This window comes from Camelus dromedarius, chromosome 36, assembly GCF_036321535.1.
Source record: "Camelus dromedarius isolate mCamDro1 chromosome 36, mCamDro1.pat, whole genome shotgun sequence".
In the NCBI taxonomy this organism is placed as follows: Eukaryota; Metazoa; Chordata; class Mammalia; order Artiodactyla; family Camelidae; genus Camelus; species Camelus dromedarius.
Genome location: NC_087471.1, coordinates 3,360,010 through 3,379,853, shown reverse-complemented (window position 1 = coordinate 3,379,853; position 19,844 = coordinate 3,360,010). Strand labels below are relative to the sequence as shown.

The following is a 19,844-nucleotide window of genomic DNA, read 5'->3' as shown; positions in this document are numbered from 1 at the left end:
GCTTCTTAACATTGTAGTGTCAGAATAGCTTTTTTTTTTAACAAAGCCTAGTGGGAGATTAAACTAGCTTAGCCTTTTTGATGGCTTGTTAACATCTACCATCATTTACACATCTATTTTAATTCAGCAATTCTACATGTTAGAATTTGTATTGCAGAAAAAAATGGAAATATGCAAAGAAAAATAGACACAAATAATTACTATACATTTACAATGACGAAAAATTTAAACAAACTAAACATCCATCAAAAAGGGTTTTCATCAATAAATGATCTAATCCTCCAATGCAATATCATGCAGCCAAGATAAAGGATGATGTGTATCTGGTCAGGCCACTCTAGATTGTTGTTCTCTTTCTCTCTGAACAATCCCTGCTTGACCGGTGCCAGCTTCACCTACACCCTACTCACAACGGTGACCTTTCTACATACTTGCCCCAGGCCCCGACTAATGATTGTTCTAGTTTTAGGGCAGAACGTCTCCACACTGATAACTTAACCAGTGGGGCTGGGAGAAGCCGGAGGCCCTGTGGGTTTGCTTGGTAACCAATGAGCCAATCTGAGGTCAATTTCCCCTGTAACTGGTAACGTCCCACCCTACAAACCCCAGGGAAAACTTCTGCCACATCGTGCCCACCTGTCATTGTGTCGCTTCAGACACGCGAGATCCCCCTATCCATAAAACCACTGTCTCCGCCACCAACTCAGGCTCTTTTTTCTTACGGGTGGGCAAGTACTGAACAATCATCTTTCAGCGCGGAGTTTGCCCAGCTTTGCTCTGGTATCCCTCCACATAGGCCAGACGTGAAGATGCCTGAAGACCCAAAGTGTGGGGACACATCCGATCCTGGCCTCGGAGCACCAAGAACCACATGAACATGGTTTCTGTTCTCCAGTATTTCTAGCCTGCAGCCCTAAAGTACTTTCAGGTTTCAAAGTCACACCAAAGCGCGCGGCATAATGGGAACTGTAGTCTTTCCCGATGCACCGCCCTCTTGGGCTTCAGGGCCCCCAGTGCGCATGTGCAGCCTAGCCCCCGCCTCTTCACTTCCGCCACCGCCCGCCTCTGACAGGGAAGTTCCGGTTGTCTGGGTCGCGGGCTTGAAGCTGCCGGTGTGAGTGTACTTGAGGCCCTGAGATTTGTTGAGTTCTTGTGGCGGGAGCGGCAGCGGGAAGCCCCCTGATGTGCCCGGGCCCTGGCGGGACCCGGACCCCGGGGGTGTAGGTGAGGCCCTTCGCGTCCGGTCTCGTCCGGGGGGCGGGCGCTCGGGGCGTGTGGGGGCCGTGGACCCGGCCCCTCGGCGGCCTGACGGGTAGGGCTGTGCGCGCGGGGGGTGGGATGGGGGCGTGGGGTGGGGGTGGGGAGCGCTGGGCCGGGGCGGGCCGCGAGCAGCCCGGCAGGTGGGGGGTGAGGGGGTCTGCGGGGCCGGCCCTGCGTGGGAGCCAGAGAGACTGGGCGAATTCCACCTGTGTCACCTGTAGCTGGGGCCGGGAGCAGTGACCTGGGGGAGGGTCACGTCGCCCCCGTGCAAATGAGGCTAAAAAATGTCTGCTTTATGGCGTTGAGGTGAGAGTTAGGTGTGGGACCAGTTGTAAAATGACTTAGAAAAGTGCCGGGGACTAAGCACCAGGAATTGGTAATGTTGCCGAAAAATTGGCCTCTGCACGCCAAAAAACGAATTCAAACTCGGAGGCAGAATTTGGGGAGCAAAGTAAAGAGCAGCTTTATTGCGTTGCCCAGCAAAGGCGAGTTAACGGGAGGGTAGTGCCGTAGACTGTGAATTCACCTAGGGTTAGGGCTTGGTTGTACAGGCAAACGGGAAGGAGCTTGTCGGTGACAGCTAACAGTGGTCTTTTACAAAAGTTTATCTTGCATTTGGGAAACTTCTGGTGGTCCTTTGAGGAGGTTCCTGCCCCCAGCCTTGGCGTTATCGGGCCTGAGTCCTCTAGTATCATGGGGGCTCTGGATATTGCTTCAATGTTACTGTTCCACGACCTTCTTTCTGAAAAACAGCTTCTGGGTTTTGGATACAAGTTATTTAGGGTAGGGCGTTCATCATAGGGTGGGAGTTGCCAAGCAGGTAAATTCAAGCAAGTTAAAAATAGCAGTAGCAAGGAGAAAAACATTATTAGAACTCCAAGAAAACAAGTTCATCACAGTGAGCTCTGTAAGCCTCTTGGCGTCAGGGAAGCCATGTTGTGACTCCTTTAGTGACTGCTATTGTGTTTAGAGGACACTTGGATCTCTTTGTTTGGAGGTTTACATAAGCCTCACAACTATCTCATGGTATCGGTGTCACCATCTGCATTAAACACATAAAACAGCAGATCTGAATCTCGGGTGGGCAGGGTGGTACTGAGTTTGAGAGGGCAGGTGACTTCTCCAGGCTCACCCGATGGTGAGAGAGTCAGGAGTGGAACAGCGCGTCCGTACAGTTAAGCCATCAGAAGAAACTCTCAAGGCTCCCTTTTAAGAAGCTGCAGCCCACTTAAAAGAAAACGTTTTTTAGAAAATTGCCTTTAAGCATCCTATACTTTTTACTGAGCTTTTGGTGGGTTCTCTAACTCAAGGGGTAAACAATTTTGCTGGAGAAACACATAAAGCATGCATTTGGCTTTTTTTTCCTGCTGTTAATTTTTGCTGAAATACTGTCATCCTTTGGTATTTTAATCATGTTTTTTTTTTTATTTGTATTGTTCAAATCAATAGACAAAGTTATTTTACCGCAATAAGAAGTGATAGGTTTAAGTCCCACGATCATTTGAAACTAGAAAAAGGACAGGTGGTGCTTCCCCAGGGTCCTTCCCTTCCCTTTTCAGGGGCCAAAGGGAGGCTGCTCCTCAGCTGGGTGCGGAGGTGGTGGGAGGTGGAAGCAGGGAGTGTAAGGCAGGCCTGGTGTCCTGACCCTGTCCTCTTTCTGTCCCCTCAGCTGAATCTTCACAGTCCTCCGCAGTCTCCCAAGAGCTGCAGAAAATGAGAGTATGTGAGGTGAGTCCTTTATTCATTCCCCACTTTGTACTGTGATGGACTTAACTCTTGATTTCAGATTGCTCTGATCTTGTGTTTCACTTCCATTGCCAAGGGAAGTTATTTCCCCTTTATAATCAGCTTGGTAAGACTTTACTTGAGTCATGACTGAACGCTGAATTAAATTGAGTACCTTTTCGTATCTTTTGGCCTAAAGGCATAGCTTGTTTTCTTTAATATACAAATATTAGAGGTAGTCTAATGGATTTTAAAATGTTAGCTAACTCTTGAGTTCCTGTGTAGACCCTGCTTGCTAATGGGTGTGAGTTTTTTTGGTTTTGTTTGTAGATTTATAAGTGACATCTTCTTGCTAACATATTTGATTTTTAATTGCTGTAATCACCAACTAGCTTAGCCTGTAATTTTATTGTCTTGTGTCCCTGAGGATTTGTGGTGTCAGGGTTGTACCAGTCTTACAGGGACACTTCTGCTCTTTTCCCTTCTCCCGTCTTCTTCCTTCCCCCTTTTGTTCCTCGTTTTCTTCTGTTTTTGCTTCATTTCATCTCTTTATTTCACAGAAAATTGTACATTTTTATCTGTTTTTACCTGTATTTTCATAAGCTTGCTGATAGTATTTTCTTACTATATCTGTTATGTCAGTAATTCCTATTTCTGTATATTTAAAATTTGTACTTTAATTCAGGGAATCCTGATCCGACAGCAACCAGATGTGTTGCTGGTTTGAAGGAGCAGACACTCAAACCATCTTGCTGATTGCCCCTTGAGTACACCAGCTGTCAATTTCTTTCTGTGACAGGTGTATTTATATGACTCTTAAAATCTAAGCTTCAAGCCAACTGATTGAGGTCTGTGATCATTTTGAATTGATTAACGGGATGCAAGATATGAATGAAGATTATTGTTATTTATTTATTTTTTCTAATGGAGTTGTATTAGTTTGGCATGATTTTTGTCAGAATATACTTTGTCCTTTGAATTGTTCCAACATCTCATTTCAGTGAGTATGTGTATGTATATGTGTATGTGTCATTTTTGGACTTTCTTTTCACCTGTCTTTCATTTTTGTTAATATCACATACTGTTTCACAGTATCATATAGTGGTTGTGTGGTATGTCTTGAAATCAAGTAACATCAGTTCTTAAACTTTGCTCTTTTTTCTGAATTGTTTTCATATTGTAGGTTGTTTGTAACTACTAGAGTCAGCTTGTGAATCTAAAAAAGCCTGCTAAGCTTTTGATTGTGATTGCATTGAATCTGAGGATCTCTTTGTGGAGAACTGCCATCTCCACTGTATTCAGTCTCTTCATTTTTGAAAATAATATTTATCTCTGTTTACTAGGTTGTTTAGAGATTCATGTGCTGGGAAATGAAATGACCTGACATAATTTAAAATAATAACTCTGAGAGTGGACCCTTGTGAGGCAGTGGTGGAGACAGATGAGTTAGCAGACTCCTTCAGTACTCCTTTCAAGAAAGAATGCTGTTAGCAGTTGTACTTTGAAGTGATCAACTTCTGGATGAATTTTGAAGGCATAGCCGAAAGTATGAACATGCCTGCTTCCCTGGGGCCTTGCAAATAAAGAGTGTAGTGTCAGGCTTTTGTCTGAAATTCTGAACCATAAACATGACAGGAGTTAGTTCCGAAGGTATTTCCCATGTCACCTAATTTGAACTGTTCAGAGTGATGGGAAATGTGCTTTCACAGATGTCGGTGTCATTCGAGGACGTGACTGTGGCGTTAACCCAGGAGGAGTGGCGGCACGTGAGCTCCGCTCAGAGGACCCTGTACCGAGACGTGATGCTGGAGAACTACCGCCACCTCGTCTCAGTGGGTGAGCCCCTCTGCCGCGCGCTCTCCCTGGAGTGCGATTGTTTTTCTGTTTCTTCTTCTTTCTAAAAAATCACCTATATTGAGGTATAATTAACAGAAAATAAAATTCAGCAGGTTTCTAAGTATGATCCAGTCAATTTTGAAAACTGTATAGCTGTATCACCAAAATCATGATACAGATTATTTCGCTCACGTAAAAATTTCCCTTGTAGTCTTTCTCAGTCAGGCCTCTTCCCACCTGTTTTCTGGTAATTACTGGTCCTCGTTTGTTTTCAATACTTTCGCCTTTTTTGAAACTTCATATAAAAGGAATCACACTTTATTTATATACTATTTTTTTTTGTGACTTCTTTCACATAGCATAAATCTTTTGAGATTCATATGCTGTTACGTGTATCTTTTTTAATTGAAGCATAGTCAGTTTAATGTGTTAATTTCTGGTGTACAACATAGTGATTGAGCCATATATATACACACACACGTATATATGTTTTCATATTCTTTTTCCTTATAGGCTGTTACAAAGTGCTGGATATAGTTCCCTGTGGTATACAGTAGGCCCTGTAGTTTATCCATTTTTTTGTATAGTGTTTGTGGATACTAACCAGTATATAAAATAGATAAACAGCAGGGTCCTTCTGTGTTTGTTATTTGTATTGATGAGCAATGTTCTGTTGTATGTTGTGTATTATCAATTGCCAGTAAGGACATTTAGGTTCTTTGGCGTTTAGTGGTATCATAAATAAATCTCCTTCGGATGTTTACCACCCAAGTCTGTGTGTGACTGTGTTTTTATTCCCATGTTTAAGGCCCAAGTGGTGGTTTCCTGGTCTCATGACAATTACTTGTAACTACAGGAATTTCTTGGTTTACTGTGCTTTGCTTTATTGACTTCGCAGCTATTATTTTTCCTTGCAAAATGGAAGGTTTGTGGCAGTCCCCTGCATTGACCCTTTCTTGGCGCCCGTTTTCCAGCAGCGTTGGCTCATTGGTCTCTCTGTGCCACAAGTGGTAATTCTCACAGTGTTTCAAGCACTTTCATTATTACATTTGTCGTGCTGCTCTGTGTCTTTGGTGTTGTTGCAATTGTTTTTGAGCATTATGAACTGCACTCATATGAGACTTTAACCTTAATTGATAAATGTTGTGTGTGATCTGACTACTCCATTGACCACTGGTCACTCCCCCATCTTTCTTCCCCTCCTGAGGCCTCCTTATTCCCCGAGATAAAACAGATTTGAAATTAGACCTATTAACAATTCCGTCTGTCTAAGGGGGATGTGCCGGGGGAGCAGCGAGTGCTGATGTAAAAGCTGCAGCAGGTTATGCGGAAGGTTTAGCTAGAGTTAATGACGGTGACTGCACTACGTAAGAGTTCATGCAGATGAAACAGTCTTCTATTGGAAGAAGATGCCATCTGGGACTTTCTTAGGTAGAGAGTAGACATCAATGCCTGGCTTCAAAGCTACAAAGGATAGACTGACTGACTTGTTAGGGACTAGTGCAGCTTGGTGACTTTTAAATTGAAGCCAGTGCTCATTTAATATTCTGGAAATCCTAGGGCCCTTAAAAATTATGCTGAATCTGCTTTGCTTGTGCTCTGTGAATGGAACAGCAGAGCCCGGATGATGGCACGTCTGTTGACCTCATGGTACTGAGTATCTTTAGCCCACTGTCAGACCTCCTGCTCAGAAGGATTGCTTTCAGAATATGCTCGTTGACAGTGTACTTCATCACTCAGGAGCTCAGATGGAGATGTGCAGTGAGATTGGTGTCGTTTTCATGTGTGCTAACAGCATCCATACTGCAGCCCGTTCTTCAAGGAGGCGTTTTGACTGTCAAGTCATATTCTTTGAGAAATCCGTTTTGTAAGGCTGCCGTAGATAGTGATTTGCTCTGATGGGTCTCCACAAGGTCGGTTGATCTTTCCTGGAAAGGACTGACTGTTCCAGACGCCGTAAGAGCACTTGTGAGTCATGGGAAGGGGTCACAGTATCTACTTCCACAGGAGTGTGAAGCAGTTGATTCTAACACTTAGGGGTACGTTTGGGGGGCTCAAAACGTCAGTGAAGGAAGTGTCTGCTGATGTAGTGGGAAAATCAGGAGAACTGGAAGTGGAGCCTAAATTGCTGCACTCCCATGAAAAAAATTTAGTGAATATGGACATGTTTCTTGAAGGACCAAAGAAAGTTTTCTTGAGCTGGAATCTACTTCTGGTAAAGACAATAAAGATCATTGAAATAAAGTATTCAAAATATTACATAAACTTAGGTGATAAAGTAGTTGCAGGCTTTGAGAGGGTTGACTCTAGTTGTGAAAGATGTGTAACTGTGAGGAAGGTGCTGGCAAGTACCTTTCCTTGTCATGGAGCTGTCAGTCATAAAAGGAAGTCAGTGCATGTCCCAGACTTCATTATTGTCTTATTTTAAGAAATTGCGACAACCACCCTATCCCTCAGAAACCGTCACTGATAGTCAGCAGCCATCAGTAATGAGGGCCGTGCACCATCAAGAAGATTACCACTCACAGAGGCCTCAGTTAATGGTCAGTGCTTTGTTTTGTTTTGTTTTCAGCAATATAGTGTTTTTAAGCTAAGGTGTGTGCATTTTCTTTTTTAAGATGTAATGCTGTTGCACACATAATCGTCTGCTTTGTAATGTGAACAGAACTTCTATACGTACTGGGAAACCAAAAAATGTGTGTGTGACTCGCTATTCTGATGTTCACATTGTTCTGGCGATCTGGAACCACACCTGCAGCATCTCTGAGGTAGGCCTGTGTAATGAAGGAAGAAAGAGAACAGCTGCCAAGTGGTTTTAAAATGAATTTGTCATTTTTTGGGGCGTTAGCAACACACAGTGGTTCCAATTGCTCCACACTTTCACCATTATTTTGTATTGTAAACCCAATGAGTCTTGATCTTTTTATTTGGAGTCTGTTGTATCTGCTTGGTGTTTAATTAGCGTTTCCCTTTGATAATGATGCAGAACAACTTTTTAAAGCTGTTCGGCCATTAGTATATCTTTATAAAAAGTATGCTCAGATCCCTACCCATTTGTTTTGTTGACTTTTTTGTGTTAAAATGCAATAGAAATAATTCTTTTTTAATTGAATTAGTTGAAAAAATTCTTTATACAGTTTAAATTGAAAGCTTCTATAACATACACGTCTTGGAAAATTTTTCTCTTGATCTGTAGGAGGTCGGATACTTGGGCCTTTTTATTTCCTAAACAATATAGTGAAAGGTCTTATGTTGATGAAGTCCAACTTAATATATGCTTTATTTTCGCATTCTTCTGTTTCCCCCTTTTTAAGAATTCTTTGCCTAAGCAGAGGTCTTTCAGATTTTCTCCTATATTTTTCTTCTAGAAGTTTTCTTGGTATGCACTTTGCATTTAAGTTACACTTTACATGTAAGTCCATGGAATCTCTGTACGTAGTGTGAGATATGGATTGTGATTTTTTTTTGTGGGCTGAAGTTGTAATTGTTGAACTGATTATCTCTCCCTGTTCAGTTGCCTTGGCACCGGTTGAAATAAATTGACTGTATGTGCGTAGGCTGACCTGAATATCATTCTGGTTTATTTATCAAAATACCTGTCTCAACACTAGTGGTGCACTATCTTGATTAATCTGACTGCATAGTGGGAAAGAAGAATAACTTCACTTAACTTTTTCTGTTGGCTGTTACAGGTTCTTTTCCTATCCCTATGGATTGTAAAAGAATTTAGTTGTTCTTGAAACTCTAGTGGGTTTTATAAAGATTGTGTTGAATCTGTAGATCATTTGGGGGGAAATTTACATCTGCTAAGATTGAATCTTTCTGATTTGTGAAAACTCTTCTCTTTTCTTAGCTTTTAATGCTTCTTTTTCAGTATTTTGTAGTTTCCAGTGTACTTGTCTTCAACTTGTTTTGTGAAATGTGTCCTTAAATCTTTTGATGCTGTCTTTAATGATATTTTTAAAACTTGAATTTCCAATAATTTTTTGGAATTACATAGAATTATAGTTTCTATTCATTGATACTATATCTTTGTATCTTGCTGACTTCACTTGTTTCTTCTACATGTTTGAAGACTCCTTAGAACATTTTTACATATTAAATAGTATGATTTGTAAGTAAAGATACTTTTATATCTTCCTGATATCTCTGCGTTTTAATTTCTGTTTTTGAACAGACTATGATTTAATGGAAAAGACTTCATTTATTTATCACTAAGTGATATTAGTCAAAGGCCTTAAATAGTTGCTCGGTGTCAGCTATTTCTTTCTTTCCCTTTCCTAGTGCTATAAAATTAATGTCATTTCTTCCTTAAAAGTTCATAGTAGAATTCACTTTAGAAGCTATCTGGACCTGGACTTTTCTTTGTCAGAATTTTTTTTTTTTTGTAATAACAGCTTTGTTGAGATATAATTGATGCACAAAACTTCACAGTCTTAATTTGTGTAATTCATTATTCTTAATATGTTCCCAGAGATAATGAACTTTCACCACGATTTAATTTTAGAATCATTTCATCACATAGTGCCTCCATTTCTGCTCCCCACCCCCTAGCAGCTGTTAATGTGCTCTGTGTCTAGAGATTTGCCTGTTCCGGACGTTTCCTGTAAATGGAATCACAGAATGCATTGCTGTTTGAGTGACCTCTCCACTTAGCATGGTCCATTTAAGGCTCATCCATGCTGCATCTGTATCAGTAATCCAGCTCACTTTTTGGCCAAGTAATATTTGGTTTTATGGATATGTCATATTTTGATTACCCTTGATGGACTTTGGGTTGCTTCTGTTTTGACTGTTACAAGTAATGGTGCTTTGAGCAGTTTTCAATTCTCCTGGGTGTATAATTAGAATGAAATTACTGGGTGATATGGTAACTCTTGTTTAACAATTTTAGGAATTGCCAAAACAATTTTCCAAACCTGTGGCACCATTTTACCACCCCACCAGCAATGAATGAGGGTTCTAGTTTCACCGCATCTACATTAATACTTGGTATTATCTGCTTTTTTTTTTAAAGCCATCCTGTTGAGTGTGAAGTGGGATTTCATTATAGTTGTGATTTGCACCTGCCTAATGTTGAGCATCTTTCGTGTGCTGATTGCTTATTGACTGTGTGTGTTCCTCGGTGAAATGTCTGTTCACATCTGTTCTCCTTTTGTAATTTGTGTTCTTTGTCTTTTCTTCGTTGTAGACTTTTAGGATTTCTTATACAATCTGAATACAGGTGTGTTTAGTAGTTACATGTTTTACAAGTATTTTCTCCATACTTCTTTCATGGAGTTCTTTGAAGCACATTTTTTTTTTTTTAATTTTGACAATATCCAGTTGATCTCTTTTTTTCTTTTGCTTGTTTTTGTCATTTCTTAGAAAAGTTTTCCTCACCCGAAGTCATAAAGATTTGCGCCTGTGTTTTTTTTCTACATTGTGATTTTAGTCTTTACATTTAGGTGTGTTACTCATTTTGAGTTAATTTTTATAGATAGTGTGAGGTAGAGGGTGCGGGTTCGTTCTTCTGCATTGAAGGTTCAGATGTTCCAACACCGTTTGTTGAAAAGACTGTATTTTCCTCATTGAATTGTGGCACCCTTGTTGAAATTCAGTTGTTCATACATTTGTAAGGGTTTATTTCTGGACTCTCAGTTCTAGTCCATTGTTTTCTAAGTCTACATGTAGACTTATTAATGTCTGTTCTTACCCCAGTACTACCTTAGCAGTATAGTATGATATGTGTTTATGGGAGGAAAGATAAAATTTGTTCTTCATGCCTGTTCCTGACCCAAGTTCCTAACACCCTTGCTATTTCCTAAGTGAAGAGGGATTAAGTTGGCTTTTAGCATACATATCAAGCTCCATGCAGCCTTGCTTGAGTTCATGTTAATGAGGTGATTTTAGAAACCCCCTAAGGATGTAGGCTTGTTGCCAGGGATACCAACCTAGGCATGAGAGGATTTGGACTTCCAGGCTCATCCCCTGACCTCTAGGGAGGGAGAAGGGGGCTGGATGAACTATGTGGTTCAGAGAGCTTCAGTGTTGGTGAACACATGCAGGTGCCGGGAGGCCGACACTTCTGCAGAGGGCATGGAAACTAGGCTCTTGTCAGCTTATTCATCTTACTGTTTCTGAACTGTATGATAAACGTGACAATCTAGTAATAGTAAACTTTTCCTGAGTTCTGTGAGCCATTCTAGCAAATTAACTGCACCTGAAGACAAGGATGTGGGACTATCCATTTGTAACTAGGTGTTCAGGAGTACAGGTTGCAGGCTGGACTTGTAATTGGCATCTGAAATGTGAGGAGAGGCAGTCTTGTCGGACTGAACCCCTCACCTGTGGGATCTGATGGTAACTCCAAGTAGTTAGTGTCTGAACTGAACTGGATTGTAGGGCACCTTTCTGGTGTTGCACTGTTGCTTGGTGGTGGGAAAAACCTCTGCACACTCAGTGACCAGCAGTGAAGAGTTACTGTGAAGACAAAAGTATTCTCTGAGTAGAGTGTAAGAGTAATATAGATGAGAGACAGGAAGTTTTTGTTTGTTTGTAAACAAAGAGTAATTGAAGTTGAAAGTGTGAACCTGCCAAGTTTGTTCTTTATGAAGTTTGTTTTAGGTATTCTGGGTCACTTGCATTTCCATATGAATTTTAGGGTTATTTATCCATTTCTGTAGAAGATTTGCGCTGAGATTTTGGTAGGGGTTGTATAGAACCTGTAGCTCAACTTCCAGAGTCTTGCCATCTTGACTATATTAACTCAAACAAGAAATCACAGAATATTTATGAAAATATTTTGGACTAAATGAAAATAAAAGCGCATCAACCTTTGTGTGATACAGCTAAAGCAGTTTTCAAAAAGAAATACAAAGCCTTATGCCTTACTATTACAATTTTTTGTTTACTTTTCTGTTTGTTGTTACTTTGAACACTATTTCATGCATTTTCAATCTTATGAAATGTATTGAAACTTCTTTTAGTGTCTAGCATAAGATCCTTATGAGTATTCCATATGTGATTGAAAATAATGCTTTATCTCAATGGAGTTAGCCAGTGGGCTGATCGTATTGCACAAGGCTTCTATGTAATGTTTTAAATATTGAGAGAGGACTGTGGCTCTCCAAGTATAATTCATTTGTCTGTATTTTTAAATAGGATTTACTTTATGCCTTTTGAAGGTCTGTTTTCAAGTGGTAAACCATTTAGGATTCTTATATCCTGTTGATAAATAGTCCCTTTTAGAATATAGCAGAGTTTAGTTTTACTCCTGGTAATCTTTGTTTCTCTGAATTTTGTTTGGTACTGTGTAGTCACTCCAACATTGGTTTGCTTATTGTGTGGTTAGTGTGATTTATACTAATGTTTTCATGTTTCAGTTTTTCTACTTTTTTTTTTTAACATTCTTTTATTGAGTTATATAGTCATTTTACAATGTGTCAAATTCCAGTGTAGAACACAATTTTTCGGTTACACATGAACATACATGTATTTATTGTCACGTTTTTTTTCCGCTGTGAGTCATGTCTCAGTTTTAATGTCTCTGAAGACTAATTTTATTTCAGGCAACATTTCTTGTTCTGTTCCATTGATTGATTTCTCTCCTGATTTTTGAATCGTGTTTTTCTTCCATATTTGTTCAGTTTTGGTAGTCTACTGCTTATTGTGATTTTTACATTGTTGGTTGCTAGATTTTGTTATATTTGTGTAAATACTTTGAGGCATGTTTTGTGAGTGCAATAAATGATTTGGGAGAAATTTTCATCTTTTCAGTCCTTGCTGGTACTTTAGTTTAATTCAAGTAATTAAATTAATTGTTGATTGTTATCTCAGGTTTAGAGCATCTTTAATTTAGGACTAATTTGGTTGCTCTAGCAGGATAATAGACCCTTTTGGGAACAGAATGTCTAGTACCTCATGGATCAGAAGATCTGCCCACTCTTTCCAGGCAGCATGTCTCTGTGACTCTTTGGGAATTTTCCAAGCTATTGCATCTGTTTTCTTTCTCTCTATTGTTGAGAGTATTCTTAGTTGAACGTGCAAACTTGCTCAAGGTGACCTTTCTGTTAGATCTTCCAGGCTGTCAGTGTACCTCTTCCCTCTGAAAACGTACACTTTAGAAATTGTAATTGTTTTGGCTTCCCTGAACACACCAGTGCTGCTTTTTGTAGTGACTGAGATTGGTTGGCTGTGATTTGGTGTCTTTTTCCTATATAGTAATCTAGAAATTCTATTTTTTCCCCTTCTCTCACAGATGCTTGTCTTTCAGTGTTGTCCAGTGTGTAATGTCTAAGGGTCATTGTTTTATCAACTTTGTATGATTTCCAGTTGTTTGACATGTTACATCATTCCTCTTGTACCATCACGTCCATTACTGGAAGCTCCTATACAGAGCCTTATTTAAATCTCTGTATATGTAGACTCAGTGTTTTTTTTTTTTATGATTTATGGGCTTGAGAGATGAATTTCCTTGGAGAAAAAAATGTCTTTGTAGTTTCCTCTCCAAAGGAAAGCTCAGATGTGCACCATCAGTATGCTACTCCTGTAACCCTTCCTTCACATTCATGTGCGTTACAGGCAATGGAGCTGATCCAGGTTCTGCATTATTTCCCATTTACAGGGTACTGGTTTACAAAACCGGACATAATCTTCAAGTTGGAGCGAAGAGAAGATCCCTTGTTATTAGAGAATGAATTTCTAACGAAGAGCCATGCAGGTGAGTTACTGAGTTCTGTAGACAGGTCTCCAGGGGAATTACATCCAAAGTTTTCAGTTAGAGGTAGACACCGTGAAATGGTTTAAATCGTCTCCATTTTGAGCACTTACATCTTGAAGTTTCGAAAGAGCAGCCCTAGTGTAATGTGGTAAGGGGGTGTGTGAGAAAAGAGATGGGAGCATAAGCACATTGATGTTCTCGTCTTGCAGTTAGTAATTTGGAAGGGAGACATCCAAATACATAGATGATAATGTTAAATGTAAATGGTATAAACTTTTCCATTTAAACATGCAGTTTACCTCTGTTTCACAGGAGTAATTTTCTCCAGCTTTATGCAGTACCACAATGGATAGAAGTCAAGAGTCAGTAAATCATGTGTCAGCTCCTGGTTTCTCTGTTCTTTCTCTAGCCTGTTTAGTTACCTCCACACTAGTACCATTTCATATTGATTACAGAAGTTCTATAATATGTCTTAATAATGAGCTTCTCAAGTTTCACAGAAATACTTAGGAGATTTTGTTCAGTAATGTGCATAACCTTTCATTTAATTTTGAAAAAATTGATTTCAGCCTTGAGTAAGATCAGTGAATCCTGAATTATGTTTAAATTTTTGCTTAATTTACAAATGTGTATTTCTATTTTACAAATTAACTTTAGGTATGTTTCTGGTAGACTAGTAGCGTTTTCTCCTAATAGTTCACATTAGCTCATTGGTACTGATCGACTAGTGGTTTCTTCTGTAAGGCCGTGTTTGTAGACCGTTAAAGGGACTTCTCAGTGATAGGCCTGTTTTCTTTGCTTTTTTCAATAAGTGTGTTTTTATTCTAATAATTTAGATAGGTTGTACTTTGGCATAAGTAGTAACTTAAAAATTGTAATCTCCGGCAATAGCTTAGTAATTATTTATTTAGACAGGATCTAGTAATCACCTAATATGGAACCAGTTATGGAATTAAAATATTTGCTTTCTCTTCCTCCTCATAGTTTTATACCCAACTCTAGTTTCTTTTATAATCTCTTGGTTTTTAGCTTTTGAATGTCAAATATAAATATTGATTTGTGAGCTTTAAAATATGTATTTGCGTTCCTACTTTTAAACATTAAAAAAATCAGGATGACATCCCATTACTTTTTTTTTTAAAGATACTCCTTTTCCACATATTGCATATTTTTTTCCCTAAACTTGCAAATTGTTAAGGCCTCTAGAAGAAAGCTGTAAAACAGGAGAAATGTGAAAGCAAGTAATTACTATTAAGTTTCTGGTGACGTGACCTGCAGTGAAACAGTAACTTGTTTTCAAGGAAGTTCTGAAGTTTCACTAATCCAGTCATATTCTATTTCTTGATGCAGATGATAGTTCCATGGGTAGTCACTCTGTGCTGTTTTTTAAAATGGACAGAATAGTTGTATGTAGATCCAGGCAGTGGGAGATGATCGTAAGACAAGTATCTTCTTAGTATGGCTTTCTGTTACCATCCTTAAATGGTCTGTGTCTTCTTTTCTTCTGTTGTATTTTTCTCCCAACCACTCATCACCTAATATACTATTTTCACATGTTTTGTTTTCTGTCTTTTTCTGCTGGAATATAAACTCTATACCGAGTAGATATTTAAAATACTCCATTCACTGATTTAGCTACCTGAGAAAAAAACCTGAGTATCAAGTATATATTAATTATTGAACTTTTAAAATGTATATAAAAAGTCAGGGAACCCATTCAAAAGGTAAAAGCCATGAACAAACATTTCCCAAGGAAGGGAATCACTGACATACATAGAAAAATTGCTTAATCTTAGTAATATGGGAAATACAAATTTAGATCAAGTCACAATTTAATATGACTTTATACCTACTCAGTTTTTAACATGGAGAAGTATATGATACCAAGAGTATGAGAATGTATTGCAGAGAAACAACTGCAAGGCAGAGAGCAATGTTAATTGGTGTAACTATTTGGGAAAACCACTTAACATTTTCTTTAAAGTTTAGCAGTCATGTTCCCCATGACTCAGCAGTTCAACTCCCACGTTTATCCTTTAGAGTCCTGCGTATTTTCACTGGGAGACAAATATAAGGCTGTCTTCATACGTTTGTTAAAAAGCCCAAATTGGGAAAGAACCTCAGTATTTATAAGTGAATTTAAAATTAAATCGTAATGTAGTAATACAATGAACTGTTATCTGCTGCAGGGCAATCAGGGTCTGTGCATCTAAAATCAAAGTTACGCATACGGAATCAAACAGCAGAAGTAGGAAACATGTAGGAAAATGCCATATAAATAATGGTCAGAAACATAAAAAACTAAAGAGTATCTTGTTACTCAGAACAAGAATATTAAAACATACACACATTCTCAAAGTAATAATATACTTAAAGCATGTGTGTGTATATCAGGTGTATTGTAATCCACCAAAAAAGAATATTCTCTATTTTATTTCTGCATATTTTGGGATGTAATATAATTAATACTTTATAATTACGTTAGATTGACCTAGAGCCAGGTAGGAGAGAGGTATTTCATATTTATGGACGCAGCAGTCACATTTCTTTGACTTCTGAATCATTGTTTACGTTGGCATTGAACCTTCAAAAGTGGTCTGGTTAGCTCTGAAGTGTGCTGCTTTTTTGAGCACCACTAATTTATTTTATATCACAGAGGGGGTGCAAAAATAGTCAGAGAATTAGAGTTCCGTTTCACATAAGGGGGGGAAAGCTGCATAAATTTGTTTCATAAATTTGTTTTATATCAGTAGAAAGACCATTATTTTAAGGATAGCTAGAAAACTGGACTTGCCATCAATTTTAAGATGCTTCCTGATTTATGTGATTATAGGTTATTTAAAACTGTGAGCACATCAGGGTAGATGTGTACTTTTTATTCATTGTTATGAGTAATGATACAGGCAGTACTTACTGTGAGATTGCAAATTAGTGGTGGGAAGATCTAAGAAGGTAGTTTTTTGGTCAAGTTTAAGAAATAGTACTCCCTCAAAAGTTACCTAAATTAGTCATAGTGCTAAAGATGGGCTGTAGGGTTACATAGAGAACAAATGTGAAGAGAAGATAATTGTTGGATGTGAGAAATATTATTGTTAATACACCACTGAGGGAGAAATAGCCTGGCCAAAATAGACTGGAAAATACTGTGGGGTTTTAGAGTGGCAGCTAGAACATCTAACAAGCCTGAAGTTGGTTTATATTAAAAAAAAAAAAAGTTCATTTTCCTGCATGATGCCACTTACCTCTTTTTATCTGTGGTATTTAGTGCCGTGTTCGGTGACTTCTTAGGTTTTTAGCACAGGGTTGGGACTTCGCATAGAAGATGAAAGTAGGTTTGGGAAGAGCAGTCGGACCTATGCAAGCAACTTCCATGAGAAGTGAATCAAAAGGCTGTTTCTAAATAGGCTTGTGGAAATTGGTTGAAACATAATCTTTCAGGATCTCAGTTAGTAGAAACTATATGATGAGAAATAGATGGGATGCGTTTGTAGAGAATAGTCATGGTTAAGACTAGTTTTAGGAGAATGAGTCATCATGGTGAAAGGGGAAATTTATGATTCGATGTTCAGGAGAGGGTTGCTGTTGAACAACTGTGGTGTAATAAACTAAGTGAGCAGAACCACTATACAGAAATGAGTTCACTCCGGGTCAGAGTGTAGTTAACCTCTCATCGGCTTTACACTTCACATATGTTTGTATTTGCATGAGTAATTCGACGAGAATTTGAGCTTGAGCTGTAGAATTGTGTCTTTAATCAGGAGAAAGTACAATTATGAAGTCATCTTAGTGCTGAGGTATAGAGTGTAAAAGAGAACTCCAGCTGGAAGCTTGCAGAATAAGAAGTATCTTACCAACATAATCTATGTTTGGAATTAAGAGGACGTAGACACTGATGTTCTTCCTCAGGCTGAATTCATTGGAAACCCTTACTGTTTTTTTGTTTTTTTTTTTCCAATTCTACCTACTGCTTGTAATGAGTCACCCAGTCTCTGTTTCCAATTTCCTGAATGAAGCACTTTTGAGAGCTTTTATCTATTTACTCTTTGTTTCCTTATTTTTAAAATAAGGAATATACAGCTGTGTATGTGCCAGTCGTCATAATCATGCTGTCCTTTTCTCTGAAGAGTACAGGGAATATACACTTGGGATTTGTTCACTGTGAGGAGACTTGGTAGCTAGAAACAAAATAGACAAATACAGTGTAGGACATAGGTATGAAGGCTGCATCCCGTAAGAAATGTGTTTAAGGTTCATAAGGCATTTTAATTTTATTTAAAAAGGTTTTTTTGTATATACCTATTTATTGAAGTATAGTCAGTTTACAGTGTTGTGTCAGTTTCTGATGTACAACATAATGCTTCAGTCATACCTGAACAGACATATATTCATTTTCATATTCTTTTTCCCCATAAGTTACTACAAGATACTGGATACAGTTCCCTGTGCTATGTATAAACTGTGCTGTATAAACTTGTTTATCTGTTTTATATATAGTAGTTGGTATCTGCAAATCTCAAACTACCAATTTATCCCTTCCTATGGTCTATTTTCTTTACTTTATAAGGCTGCTGTGTTGATAACCTCTTTGAGAAAAGCCTGGCAACTCAAAGGAAACATTTGCGGCAAGACTTATTTACTCAACTGCAGGGTGCACACAGAGGTGAGAAAATTTCCAGCCACAAGTCACACTGCAGAGAGCATCAGAGCACTCGCACAGAAACAGAGGCCTTTGAAACTGGAAATAAGAACTTCAGTCCTAACGCAGCCCTCACTATATCTCAGAGACTTGACACAGTTGGGAACTTCAGTCGTGATACCATAAGGAGGCAGACCTTGCGCTCTCAGACTGCCTTCAGTGTGCATCAGAGAACTGGAGTCAGGGCAAAACCCTGTGGGTGTAAAGAATGTGGGAAATCCTTCTCTAGCAAGACACACGTCATCGCACATCGGAGAACTCATACTGGAGGTAGACCTTATGCGTGTAATGAATGTGAGAAAACTTTTACTTACATATCGTACCTCAGAGAACATCAGAGAAGACACACAGGGAAGAGACCCTGTGAGTGTAACCAATGTGGACAGTCCTTCTGTAGAAAATCTGACCTCACCTTGCATCAGAGAAAACACACAAGTGAGAAAGTCTGTGAATGTAATGTGTGTGGAAAATTTCTCTCCAAAAAGTCACACCTCACTCAGCATCAGAAAATCCACACAAGGCAAAAACCCTGTGTGTGTAATGAGTGTGGAAAGTCCTATACAGAGCATTGTCTTATTTGGCATAAGAGAAGGCACATGGGGCAGAAATCCTATGAGTGTAACAGATATGGGAAGTCCTTCTGTAGACAGTGTGACCTCACTAATCATCAGAGAATTCACATAGAGGAGGAACCCTGTGAGTGTAACCAGTGTGGACAGTCCTTCTGTAGAATGTCTGACCTCACTTTGCATCGGAGAAAACACACAAGTGAGAAACGCTATGAATATAGTGTGTGTGGAAAATCTCTCTGGAAAGTCACACCTCACTCAGCATCAGAGAATCCACACAGAGCAAAAAACTTCTAAGTGTAATGAACGTAGAAAATCCTTCTATACAAAGCATTGTCTTATTCGGCATAAGAGAAGGCACAAAGGGGAGAAACCCTATCAGTGTATTGAATGTGGGAGAGCTTTTAACCAGAACTCAGTCCTCAAAATACATCAGAGAACCCACACTGGGGAGAAGCCGTTTGAGTGTAATAAATGTGAAAAATCCTTCTATAGAAAATCGCACCTCACTCTGCATCAGAGAACTCACGCAGGGGAGAGACCCTATGAGTGTAAAGAATGTGGGAAATCCTTCTATAGAAAATCGCACCTCACTCTGCATCAGAGAACTCACGTAGGGGAGAGACCCTATGAGTGTAATAAATGTGAAAAATCCTTCTATAGAAAATCGCACCTCACTCTGCATCAGAGAACTCACACAGGAGAGAGACCCTATGAGTGTAAAGAATGTGGGAAATCCTTCTATAGAAAATCGCACCTCACTCTGCATCAGAGAACTCACGCAGGGGAGAGACCCTATGAGTGTAATAAATGTGAAAAATCCTTCTATAGAAAATCGCACCTCACTCTGCATCAGAGAACTCACACAGGAGAGAGACCCTATGAGTGTAAAGAATGTGGGAAATCCTTCTATAGAAAATCGCACCTCACTCTGCATCAGAGAACTCACGCAGGGGAGAGACCCTATGAGTGTAATAAATGTGAAAAATCCTTCTATAGAAAGTCACACCTCACTCTGCATCAGAGAACTCACGCAGGAGAGAGACCCTATGAGTGT

General features: G+C 39.2%; 1 protein-coding gene across 1 annotated transcript; it reads left to right on the top strand.

Annotated features, from left to right (window-relative positions):
- The first annotated feature begins 1,138 nt into the window (after positions 1-1,138).
- On the top strand, positions 1,139-19,233 carry LOC135318424 (zinc finger protein 25-like). The gene is made up of 5 exons (XM_031442276.2): positions 1,139-1,224; positions 2,930-2,988; positions 4,695-4,821; positions 13,427-13,522; positions 18,087-19,233. Exons 2-5 carry the CDS (start codon positions 2,974-2,976, stop codon positions 19,082-19,084), a joined length of 1,236 nt encoding a protein of 411 aa, XP_031298136.2. The 5' UTR covers positions 1,139-1,224; positions 2,930-2,973; the 3' UTR covers positions 19,085-19,233.
- The last annotated feature ends 611 nt before the right edge of the window (positions 19,234-19,844 follow it).